Source organism: Lethenteron reissneri, chromosome 25 (assembly GCF_015708825.2).
Source record: "Lethenteron reissneri isolate LAM-NWPU_2019-01 chromosome 25, ASM1570882v1, whole genome shotgun sequence".
NCBI classification, from domain to species: Eukaryota; Metazoa; Chordata; class Hyperoartia; order Petromyzontiformes; family Petromyzontidae; genus Lethenteron; species Lethenteron reissneri.
This window is the reverse complement of record NC_083803.1, coordinates 5,657,783-5,671,169: the sequence shown is the minus strand read 5'-3', so window position 1 is coordinate 5,671,169 and position 13,387 is coordinate 5,657,783. Positions and strand designations below refer to the sequence as shown.

The window sequence follows — 13,387 nt, the reverse complement described above, 5'->3', positions numbered from 1 at the left end:
CCCACGAGTTGATAATGACCATAGTGCTGGTGATCGTGGAATTGATGTCACTCATGAATGGATGACGACGATTGTGAGCGGCCAAGGAAATGCATGGCATCGCTCCATGAGCAGATAACGATGATGCCTACTAATTATTGTAATCAGCATGTGACGGCAAAATAAGAATGACAGCCATCCCTTCTAAAACCTGACGGAGTGGGGATCCCAACTTTCAAAATCCCGACCCGCCCCCCTCCCCAATCTCTCCTTTCGACGATTGATGTGTTTGTTGATCGACTTTTTAAATCCTTTATATTAAGTTCGCTTGCTTGCTTACGACCGTGCAAATCTTTCGGTCGTTTTTTAACCCACTTCCCGTGATCCAATCGAGCTGACATTTTGCACACAGACTCGTTGTGCGAGACAATTAATGTTCGTTAAAAATATTTCCAAAATTTTACACTGTTTAGGGAAAACAAATTAAATATTTAATTACCAATTGCTTAATACTGGCAGACAATCATCTGACCCATAGGTGGCAGCCATCTCAAGCTAGAGGACGAGAGGACTCTAGCCGCCACGCATATAAAGGATGTAGAGTGAAAAACTTTGTTTTTACGGGTTATACTTATTTTCACTTCAGATAAAAGTTGTCGTGCACTCTCGCCATATTTAAGCGGTCGACTGCAGTGGTGCTGGTGGTGGAGGAGGAGGAGGTTGCGCAATCCTCCAGAGCTCTTAACGCAGCAGCCACCAAGCCCGAGGCGCAGCTCCTCACGGTCCGCCCCATCAATTATTTAACCAATTCACTCGCTCGACGCCGATAAATATTTTATTGGAGCAGTCTGGCGTTTCCATTAAATCCACACGGTGCCGCCAGCCCGCGATGTGACAGGGTGCGGCAGTCGCCTGCGTCTCGCTGTGTGCCGGGAGCAGAGGGGGGGTGGCATAGCGAGGTGGGCACTTGTGAGGAAGCGGGGTTGGGGGTGGGTGAGAAGAGTCTCATGACGAGGGCGGAGGGGGGGGTGGTGCAGGTGATACGGGTGGGTGGGGGGAGGACACCAGTGTGTGGGTGTTCGAGCGATGTCCATGCAACCACGCGCCGTGATTCATACACGCTCGGCCGTGAGTAATGGGACATATAATGATGCTGGGGGAAAAAAAAGAGGGCAAGGAAGCTGAACGTTGACACAAATGTAGTCGGGTCTATGATTCATCATCACCAGCCATGGTCTATCCGCTACTGGAAGATGGTTTCTTCCTTTTGGCGCAATCCATCAGGGGGATAGCAGACGGCGGACATTGACATTTATCGCCATACGCAAGAATACAATTTCTGCATCGCCATGGAGGTTGTCCTTTCTGGAGTTCCAAGTTGGCTGCTGTTCAGTCACCAGTCTCGTTCATCTGCCGTCGTCCCTTAGAAGTGACGTGCCCTGCCCAAGCCCACTGATTCTTCGTAACAAAAAATATAAGCAGACAATACTTATCATGTATACATGTCTCTCCACGTAAAACATAACTGTATTTTTTCCACAATCCATCAGCCTCACGGCCTTCTGGGGGTGCACGTAAGCAGGATTTCGACATACGTTGGTTTATACTGGTAGGAACCACCTGGTTCCACCAGCCCACAGGGGATTATTGTGTCCGTCCGTCCGTCGTGCATCCAAAAATGGGAGGGGTGGGGCTGGGTGGAGAGGGGAGGGTGGAGAGGGGCTGGGTGGGGAGCGTGGGGCTGGGTGGGGGGTGGGAGGGGTGGGGCTGGGTGGGGAAAAGCTGGTCACCCCGTGGTGCCCTTATAAAACTCAACGTTTAACCTAATCACGCCGGCTTGTGCCCGCCCTCACAGTCCGGCATATTTGCGGAATACACCACGCCGCCGTTGACCCTGGCCATTGACCGAGCAACCCAACGTTCCTACCAGCTCCCTCCGCAGGAATGTGTTCAGCAGTGTGCACTGAGGAGATACTCTTCGTCGAAACTGGCCCAGAGTTTGGTTGTACTGAATCAATGCTGCCGAAATGATGCACTCCCAGAAGGCCGTGGGGTCGATGGGTTGTGCAAAAAATACTTTTTTTACATTTCATGAGGGGAAGACAAAAGCTCATCCATTTTGTTATATGTATTCTCTGCAACGATGCTCAATAACTATTTCGTGTTATTCTGCAGTCAACAAGATGTTATAATTTCAACTCCAAGCCATGCATTCCTCAGCGTAATTTTCTCCATACATTTTCCCTCAGAATAGACGATAATGGAGGTTTTTTTTGGGTTAGATCGGGTAAATATATGTGTCGTTAAAACCCGCCACCACCCAACACAGCCAACTAGTAAGGGTTGTCACGTAAACAAAACGTGCCAATTCGTGACGAGTACGGCACACCGATGTGTTGGAGAGCCAAGCCACAGCATTTACAATCCGAGTACGACGTTTCGCCAGTAATTACAACTAGCTTCATCAGGCGATAGCCAGATTTGGTGAGAAAAAAAAAACTCGCATTTTGGAAAAAACTTTTTTTCCACAGATTCTCGGTGTATTGCTCATACTTTTCGCTCGGAATCTTTTTACTGAGAAACAGAAACATAAATTATAGTCCACAAACCCTTTGTTGAAGGTAGACAAGTGCCCTGGGTAAGTTAGGAGGGCATTTGCCTTGGCCGAGTGGGTGAATCACTCGGAGATAGTCATCGCAATTGAGACAACCATTTGCAGGGCTGTGAAGTGTTTTTTAAAGATCAGTGCAAAAAGTAGGTTTATTAAAGAGTCATCATCTACTTACCGATTTTTTTTTCTCAAATGTGTTAGTTTCTCTACATACTCTGGTTGTGGCCATACTTAATAGTGAATTCATCGAAACTAATACCCACAACTCTCCACCAAGCAACAGATCCTGACATGTACATACATGATCGACTGATGGTTTATATGGCAAATGGCTCATCATTGTCATGTGCGATGCAAATAAATTATACATCTGCAACTGGCCATTGCGTTCTAGGCTTGTGCACGTTGGTTATTCAAACTATAAATTGGCCGGCCACTCAAAACTACATGACACCGCATGCAGAGAACAGGAATAGTAGATCCAACTAATTAAAACACTGCCAAAATATATATTTTAAGTGGTTTATTTTTGCTAACATATCAATACGCAAAGCTTCCATTTGGAACACTCGCAAAAAAGTGGCGCCAAATCGCCCCAAATTAGAGGACGGGCTCTGGAAGGTTTATTTTTGTTCTCAAGAACCCAGAATACAAAATAAGACATTGAAGAGGGGGAGAAAACAACAAACCCTGAGCGATGCACCCTCAAAATTAGGCACAGACCGCGTGGGCGTCTTGGCCCGCGACCCCTACCACGGTAGGAGTAACGGCCGGGAGCAGTGTATTTGCGGAGGGGAAGAAGATGCAAGAGGGAACGGTGGGGAAAGAGGGGAAGTAATGTTAACCAAACAGAAATAAAATAACATGAACGCGATGTCCAAGTTTTGTCATTATTATTTTCTCCCAGGAGCAGCGAAGGAATCTGGAAGGAGTTTTGACATCAGTCGTGATACCTTCAAATAACTCGTATCCACACTTGGCCGTGCACCATCCTCACACCCGCTGCTAGACGTTGTAGATTATACGGAATGTGGAATTTTCTAATTTCATTTCCGAACATGGGTTTTTTTGTGCAGTCGCACTGTAACTTGAGACTATTAGTGAATGATCAATCATATTATTGGAGCTGATCAGCCAAGCCACACCTCCTTAAGCCACTTTGGCAGTCATTGCTCCGAGTATGAAGCATGGGAACACCGCCAACGGGCAGGAAATCCATCCGTCAAAGCTGAGAATGACTCTTTTCAACTCGGTTCAGGCATTACATTCCCACTGCATCCATCATGTTTTAATTGGCTTGGGACATTTACTATTATGTACAATAATGCTTGATACATCGAGCTCACCGACTGTTGCTGCCAATGATGCACCTCTTCATGCTCCTAATGCGAATGGATTTCCCCCCCATTATTATAATTTGCCCCTCTCACCATGCATGACTCATCACCCACACTGATGTATTTGTACTGTGCATGCAGGAAGAGGCTGCTCGTTGTGTTCCTCCTTCAGAGACCCGTGAAGTCACGAGCTCTATCGTGCCATGAGTGAGATTAAAACTGCTGGGAATTTCCCACACTCCCCCGTTTCGCAACAATATCGGCAGCGCATTGATAATACCACACAGCCGGAACGCGCTTAAATACGCAGAAAGCACATTTAGAATTTTACAGAAATAAATCATCATTGCCATATTTTCGTTCCGTATGAAAGCAAAGCAGAATGGTGGTGTAATTTTGCACCGGCTTGTGCTACTTTATTAAACAGTTAAGTAGTGTGCCTTGGTATAGCAAGGATGCAAATCCACAATACAGCACTTGTGCAGTCGTTTTAACAGCAGTGCAAATAACCCAATGGTTCACGGTGCGCGGTACGGGACACAGCACACTATTCAAGCCGTGCAGCACGCAAGCCACACTTTTTAAGAGGGGGGGGGGGGGGGTTCAAACCCGTCTCCGGCGAAAAAGACAAGATGCCAATGACCCACACTCAACGTGAAGTATCTCTGCAAGGAAGAACACGCAGGGAACGCGTGCGGCCTGGTTCCACAGGTTTTCCATCAAGCGAGAATCGTGAAATTTTGTTTGCCTTGTTGAAACCTGTACCGTTGCGTATATGTAGTTGGTGTCGTTCGAGTCCTTGGCCCTGGCCTACTGGCGCAACGAGACAAACTCACGGCTGCGCGTGTAGGGTTCACACCACGCCCGACTTCAGTCAAATATGGCTGTGCTTTGAGTGACGCTTCACCAGCTGCTTCTTTCATGTGTGCAATAGGCAAATAAACAAAACGCGTTGTACAAACAATAAAATACACGACAATGTGACTACGCACAAATACACAGTTTAGTGTACGTCCTACATCTACAGCAAGTTCAGATGACGATTCAGATGGGAGACTTCAACAGAGTACAGCACGTAAAACGTGACACGTCCTTTAAAAGGTGATGTAAAAGCTACTCGGCTACTACCAGCTCAGAACCAAGCTAGGCTTTAATTAAACATCAGCAGGAGTGCAAGGCTCATATAACGCGATTCCGTGTTCATAAATTAACTTCATCAGCAGCAGTAGCGGCGGCGACTTGGCCTGCCAAACTGCACCACGAACAGTGACTACGCGAACAAATACTAAATGCTCACAGCTATAACGAGTACAACGACCAAACTACAGCTCCACGTGTGTGTGTGTGTGGAGCTGGGGTCAGAGCACTGGCTCGGACATATTCTACAAAAAAACAATTCACATACACCGCAATTGTGTCCAGCTGCAATTGTAGGCACATCTTCCCGTGTGTACTCGTCTCTCTGTATTTATACAAGTTGAAAACCCCACAAAGCAGGTCACACTCGCAGTGCTGACTGCAACAGTGTGTGGCACCTGCTCACACCGGCACTGGGCAATCCAATACATGGGTTAGAGCAGAAATGAATAACACAGGAGAGCATTAAATATTAAATTCACATACTGATACTCCTCTACTTACGAACATTCGACTTACGAATTTTCAGAGATACGAACAAACCTGTCCCCGTATGTCCAGTTGTCTGTTCGGACCGAGAGTCATAAGTTTAACTACCGCACAGAGATGGCGGTGGTGGCATCTACATCCACGGAACATGAAGAACCATTGGCATCTACATCTACAGAAGATTATCCAACTTTTAAAGCCATTCCCCGTGTTTAGTGTACATGCCGTACATGTTTGGAATCGACAGGAGTAAAGTTGGACTTACAAATAGCCTTAACAGACCTCTGAAACCTAACTCATTCGTAAATAGAGGAGTCCCGGTAATTATAATTCATAGCCACCTGTCAATCCAATGCTGGATGAAGGCTTTCCCATCCTGTCTCTATTGGTGAAGTATGGGGCATCCAGAACTGGTTCCAATATCACTCACCAATGCTGTTAGCAATGGTCAAAAAATCAACTTAGGTCGCCAGGTTCACAGTACAGCACACGAACCACTGCGTTACCGTTCCACCCTGGTAAAACCTGAGTGGTTATCAATGTAATTATAAGGTCAATATAAGTAAAATGTGATCAATGTTTCAAATGAATAGGCCATCAGTAGTATCATTGCTTTTTTTTGTATTACAAAACATCCCGCTACATTTAATCGGTTCTGGTGGCGATGGCGATTGAGATATCTGCTCAAGCCCATGAACCAGAGACGTGGAAGGCGGCCGCAGAGACGGAAGTCGGCGCTTACAAAAATGTGACATTGAAATCAAAGTGAGAAGTGCCTTCGACCACAAACCAACGTGACCGCATGGCTGCGCCACCTGCATACGTTCACAAACCGATCGCACCAGAGTCTGCGGATTTATGACGGCCTCTGGTGGTGGTGGTGGTGGTGGTAGCGATGTTCACACGCGTATCTTGCGCGTGCGCCGCTCAGGCTGAGGGAAAGTGCCGACCAATTGTTGTTTAATGTCAACTGCACTTCTGGTTACAGAAGTCTAGCAAGTGCCACCCGCTCTTGCGTTAACTCCGAACACATTTTAAGTTTCATCGCCCGTCTCAAAAGACACAGGGCAAACTCCGCCTCACTGTCTCATCATGGCATTTATGACTCAACCAAACAAGATCACCTATCCAGACTGAGAACTGCCATGTGTGGATAACCTTATGTAAATAACATTTAACATTAGTGTAAGCAATCGTCATCATAAGCAATTCATAAATGTCCACGTTTCAGAGGGCTGTGGACAATACTTTTCTTGTGTCATTCAATGAGTATACAGTAAGCTCTGAATATCTGGATTGTTTCAAGATTACACCATTTTAATAAATGGCTGGGTGCTTGAAGCAGTGTAAACCAGTACCCTGTCATATCGCTGGGCGAAATTAAACACGCCTGTAATCCTGCCAACTATTTAAACTCGAAACTAATATATTCACCAGGGAAAGCCCACTGAGCTATTAGCTCGTTATCAGAAGTGGCTTATCATGTGGATATTTATAGCAGCCAAATAATCTATGCAGAGTAGCAAGGTACTTACACCTCACGTAGTAAGTACATGGGTGTGAGTACATCACGGGCAGGTGCAGTTGTTTCTGCCCAAACATTTGACGGCGGGGAATGCTGTAAAGCTGTACCCTGCTCAAATAATCACCTTGCTGGGCTCCTTGGCTACTTGCAGGTTCCCATGGCTACCTGCCCTCTCAACTTTAAAAAGGTTTATCACATGCCTGCTTGCAGATATCAGAAGCAAACATGTTTCTGACACGGTATTTTGAAGTAAGTGTACATTGCAGTTGTAAAGTTGTACGTTGGAAAGGATCACAAGTTAAAAAAGGGAGTGTTACAGATGTATTGAGGTTATTCTACACATAGTACTTGTATTATTATTTATATTCCTTCGAGATATAAAAAAAGCACACGGCTTCAAATCTCCAGCACCCTGCTTGCATGCACAGCACCTACAGTTGGCGATCACGGGATTTTATTGCAGTAGCGTGGACGGTCAGCTCAACCGAGATTGAAGCCAGGGCGATTTTAATCGCAGGGAGCACGTACGCAGGGCCCACCCGCCAGAGGGCTTAACGCGCCCTCACGGCCAGTCATGAGATAGATATTCCTTTCATAACTACCGTCAACAAAGACCGCCCTTTTAAGTACGCTAATAAAGGTGGAGGGTTTCAACGTGGGTTCATAGCGCTCTGAAGGCGCTCTTGTAATATGTGCAAGTATGTAAGGCAGAGCAAGCAACAGTGGTTGTTGGCTTTCTGCTAGTGCACAATACGGTTTAGGACCCCACTACCCTCGCAAGACTGCATGCCAATTCTCATATCGTTTCTTATTACTTTAGAAACACGTTTTTTCCCCACCGTTATACAAATACAACACACGACAATAAAATCACTAAGTGGTCAGTGTCTACCTTTGGTCAGCCAGCTGTCAAACGACAGTAGCCAGTAATCATTATAAAAAGGTACAGAAACCTGCACTCAACATTTTCTAAGTTTGCGAATTCGCAATGGCTACACACATTCGCGTTAGGACTTAGAAGTATGGTGCATATATGTGTATATACATATACACACATGAGAACTTCAAATATTTTATGCGACACTTCAAAAGTCTCAGCCCTGGCATGTGAATATATACATTTACACAAATATTGATATATTAATCACAATTAATGTACTCACATACATACAACACGTAAGTCGAAAGTCTAATTCGTTGGTGCGACCTTGTGTAAAATACAGAAAGCTATTAACTTAAGGGTGTAATGATTCATTCCCCCGGTATTCGACAAATGGTCCAATGCAAGGTGGCGATTTGATTCAAGAAAATATTTGTGTTTGTTACTTTGTGAATGGCGGGGCCTTCAGTGGTTGCAGGAGTCACGTGAAAGCTTTACATATAGGAATCCAAAATCACCACTTCTTTGAGACACAAATTAACCCACGATTCGGGTTTTTACAGAATTGTTACACCTCTAATTTTTACCCGTGTCCTGTATGCGTGCGTGTATACGTGTGTTCACATATGCAGTACGCACATATAATTTCTCTCCTGCACATGTAATATGTAAAGCTACAAACTCAAGCCCTCACCTCAACCCCTAAGTCACCGTTAGTGCATCTTCTTGGCTGGTGGTGACGAATATTGCCATTTCTTCTCTCCGTATAGAATTGATGCTGCTGCTAGTTGCCACAGGAAAACTTCCGTATGCGTGGTTGGCCAACCTGTTGCTGAGGCAGGTAAAATTCTTGATGTCTTGTCATACGTTGAATTAAAATGTGTAGGTATTCTCACACGAGTCAATAATGCAAACAATATCACAGGCGGTTCTATTCAGAGGTGCACCCCCCCAATCCATAGGTGAACAGTGGACTTGGAACAATTCTCCTATATTTTGATGAATTTTCACAAATTGGCATCACGATTGGATTCGCGAATATTTTCTTTTTTTTGCCATTGTGGTGCACGTAGAACTTTCAGTGGCTGCAAAGGTGTTGACGAAACTCCAGTTTCTACGAATCAATCACGTACGAACCGTATATATAATCCATTCTTACAATGCACAAACCGTGCTCATAAGGATCGAGCTTAACTCACGATTTGTTAAAACCCAACCGAGCATTCGATGCTCCCAGTGCTGGACCCTGCGGCGCTGCCACCACCACCACCGTACCGTTGTCATCAGCGCAGCCATAGTGGCTCGTCCAGCCGACGCACGCGCACCTTCTGCTTGTAGTGGTACTCCTTGAGGTAATCCTTGAGCACGTGTGGCACCGGCAATGCATCGATGCCGTCGTAGGTGACGCGGCCGCAGATGGAGGCGCGGCACAGGCGCTGCAGGACTGAAGGGGAACGAGCGGTGGAGCGGCGTGGCGAGCAGAGGCTCAAAGAACATGCATGCGCTCGGGTCCTTGTAGTGGCGCAGCAACGCCGTGACAGCCGGCGCGTGGAACACACAAGGGTCGTGTGCATCGAAGCTGAAGTTGTGGTTCCACTGCTCGACACGTGCGTGCAGCGAGCGGCCGTAGCGCCGGAAGCTTACAGAGAAGAGGTAGTCCTCCTGGGCCGAGTCACGCAGCAGGAAGGTGCCCTCGGGACGGCCTTCGAGCAACGCTTCCGCCTGGTACCGGTCCATCACGCCCCAGTAGAAGGGGCTCTGTGTGATGTCCAGCAGATCTGGCACCAAGCAGTGGATGTAGTCGATCTGCGTGTGCGCGAGGCGCACCAGCCCGCCCACCGCAGGCCCCGCCGCTGCCCCCATCACCGCCGCCGACTGCTGCAGCTGCTGCTGCACCTGTTGACAGAGAAGCTGGCTGAACATGAGCGCCGAGCTGGACTCCAGCCGGTGTCTCTGGGGTGGCGCGAGCACTGCAAGGGGCAGCTCATCATCCTCAGAGCCGGATTCGCCGCCGGCGCCACTGTGCCCCGCTGGCGGTGTGTTCGGCTGGCTCATGCCAGGTGCCAGCTTGGGGCCAAGTTTGCACAACGGGTTGATCTGTGCCGTTGTCTCGAAGGTGTGAATCTGTGCATCAGGTGGCGGGTCCACGCCCTCCTCTATGCTCATCCTCCTGCGCTCCCGCAGGGCATCCTCCTCATCCTCCGCCACGTCTAGCGAAGCCGTGAGGAACGGCCCACGCGTCGGCCCTACCGACGTTCCCACTGGTGCCGTGTGCTGCTTGATCAGGTGCCATTTGCGTGCCAGTTCCGAGCCTGCTGGGAACGGGCAGTGGTCCAGCATGAGCTCCGACAAGTGAATCTTGCGTTTGCTCGAAAGCTGCCCGACAGACAGCCTGTTGTTGCTATTGTCACAAGCGCCATACGAGGCGTGGTGGCGACGCGCACCGGTGCCGCACAGTGGGAAGCACTGCCCGACGGTGTCTTGCAGGCGGTTACGCAGCGTCCGCGAGCGTGCAGGGGTCTGCTCAAAGCGGTGTTCCGTGCACACGCGCGCCTCTGCGCTCTCCACCTCAGCGTCAGCACTACCATCGCGGCCCTCTTCGCCCACCAGCCTCGGCTGAACATTAAGGTCGTCTGCATCCAAGCAGGCGGCAGCATCGTCACCGCCACAGCCATCACCACTACCACCACCGCTCTGGGAGCGTTTTTTCTTGCTGGCCCAGGGAGCATGGCGGAAGTACGAATCTCTCAATGAGTTAACAGCACCGACTTTGGATTTTGGTTTTGCCCCCGAGCCGCCATCCTGGGGAGAACTGAACCCCACCGTGATCTCTGGCACAATAACAACAATGTCAGAGCCGCCTTCGCCCTTTGCGGCTTTGTCACCGCTATCCGCCACCTCCACGTTCAAGCCCGAGGCGTTCTCCATCGCAGCCATTGCGGGGCTCTCGTGAGCCGGCGATTCTTGCTGTTGCTGGGCAGTGGGAGCTCCCTCCGGATGAGAGGCGGTCGACCCCTCAGCTTCACGACACTCACTAAACCAGCTGTGGCATTTGTACTTCAAGCTGATCCAGGCCTTCTCAACCCTCTCCATTGAAGCACCTATGGAAAAAAGAAGATTAAAGGGTTTTAATCTGTTTTGATGTATTGAAGAGCAACGGATGTAAGCTCTCGGAGCTTAGCCTTAAATGAACTACTCTATTAAAATGTACAAGGCCAAAGGACCAATTGGAAAATTAATTTCACATGTGACTTTATTTTTACTAAGCTCACGCAATCTGCAGGTTACAAATTACAAAAACAACATTTAATATTTGTTTCACTCGTATTTTCCATTTCCGATAAGTCATTCTCAATACACCTAGCTCCTGAATGGCACATTACAAGCACAGAAAAATATCCCCCACTTCAAACCAAACCCGGTCATGGGAGTTAGATTTTTAGGCAGGATTAACATGAGTAGCGAGTTAAACCTGCATCTGGTTTGGGCTTCCTCTAGGTCAGCACAGCCTCACGTGAACACCTTGTGCATCGTGTAAACATCAGAACTAGGTAGACAAAGTTGGTCCAAGCATGATACTGGCCACACTGGTCGCTCACGAGCCATTTATGAGTTAATAGGCGTTTGTCAACAACAATTACCCCAACAATTCATCCAGGCTGTGCAGTGGATAGTTGTCTTTGCACGCACATCTGTGTGGATGGATCAATGGACCCATATGGTTGTATATTTGTTCGTGTCTGTGTGGGGAGCGATGGCACATGGGTTAACGCACTGCGTTATAAACCCAGCGATCCGGGTTCGATGCCCACTCACGGCCAACACCAGTGACAATTATCTGAACAGGTCCTGGGCCTCCAAAAAGGTCGACTCAACCTCGAATGAGTACCTGGTGCAGTGTAAACATCACTACTGGGGAGACAAATGCGGTCGGCGTAGTGCTGGACATCCACCCTCTCGTGTACCATGCCGGGTTTCATAAGTGCTTGCTGACAGCACTTGCCCCAAGCCTGTTAAAGTAAAGGGGGATTATTCCTTGTCTTTGTCCGTGTCTGCAATTGGGTGGCGGAGCCTGGAAAACCAGCTCGTCAGCCAAGCCAAATTCACACCAAGTTCGAGGTTCAATGTCTGTCACTATCATAGGTACTTTCAGCGTGGCATTACCTAAGCCAAGTGTGCTGTACAGCAGGTAGATAACATCCCCGTGACATTGTTTAAAGAGTATGGCGCTGACAGCGATGAAGACTCAACAACCCACGTACATTTCGATTTAAAGCTTTCGTGACTGCAGGGATTCATCTGCTTGGTTCTTTCGGTAAAGTCACGTAGAAGGGAGATAATACAATAATAAAAATAAAACAAAACAAAATAATACAATTATGTTAAATTTTTATTATTTTATTATCTCCCTTCTACGTGACTTTACCGAAAGAACCAAGATGAACCCACATACACTAATACTTATTAATAATATAAGTGAGTCTACACAAGCACCTCTACAATTAAAGACTGAGTCCTCTATATCTGTATAAACATCTACAGCCACCCTGTATATCCATACAGATGTCAAAGAAAATACAATCATCAATGTTAGTATTTATTAAGGCCGGCATATAGCACAAAAGAGGGTGGTCTGGTCAGCACCAAGCTCAGCCACTTGTCACCCTCGCCATAACACGTTCAAACACCACACCAGATACAGTACTCATTTAATGCTAAATCAACCTCGGAGAGGCCCAGCACAAGCCTTGAAAACACTTACCACTGTTGTTAGCCATGGCCGGGAATTAAACATGTAAACCAATAATACACTGATCCACATACACACCCCAAGGCACATTATTTCACGCAAAAAAAAATCACATGCAAACAACACTGCACTACTTTACACACGTACACAACTGGAGACATCCCTTAAGGTCCATAATCATACCTACACACAAACCAACACGCACACACCTGCACATCCTAATAACAGCCGCCATTCGCCACAACATTGGCGGTGACGTTACCACAGCTCTTGTGCCAGGGTAGAGGTTCAGAGGCCACACGACGCGTGAAAGGTGGCCGACGGGTCATGGGACAGATCCAGGTGTTAAGGGCTACGTGACTGAGATTTTTGACACCCTTACAGTGTACTGTACTGTCATTTCATTGACGCACAACGCTCTCGACAACCTCCCCAGCTTTCTCCAGACACCTACACGCACACCTCTATACACACACACACATCTTCAGTAGACCCCTACCACAAAGGCCTCTATACCACACACCTACACAGCTTAGACAATTGACACAGCCCTCAATAATAATCCTTTACATAAACATCTCCACATACCTACACACTATTAACACTCCCTCCACATCCACCCGAATATAACTGATTCATACCCACCTGTCTCTACAATCACACACGCACACCACAAACA

General features: G+C 47.5%; 1 protein-coding gene across 1 annotated transcript; it reads right to left on the bottom strand.

Moving 5' to 3' along the window:
- Positions 1 to 4,316: 4,316 nt before the first annotated feature.
- LOC133347092 (suppressor of cytokine signaling 5-like) lies at positions 4,317 to 12,278 on the bottom strand. Its single transcript, XM_061559045.1, is given in 3 exon segments — positions 4,317 to 9,403; positions 9,405 to 11,059; positions 11,848 to 12,278. Coding segments are annotated over 3 exon segments (1,908 nt in total). The 5' UTR covers positions 11,939 to 12,278; the 3' UTR covers positions 4,317 to 9,241.
- Between the last annotated feature and the right edge of the window lie 1,109 nt (positions 12,279 to 13,387).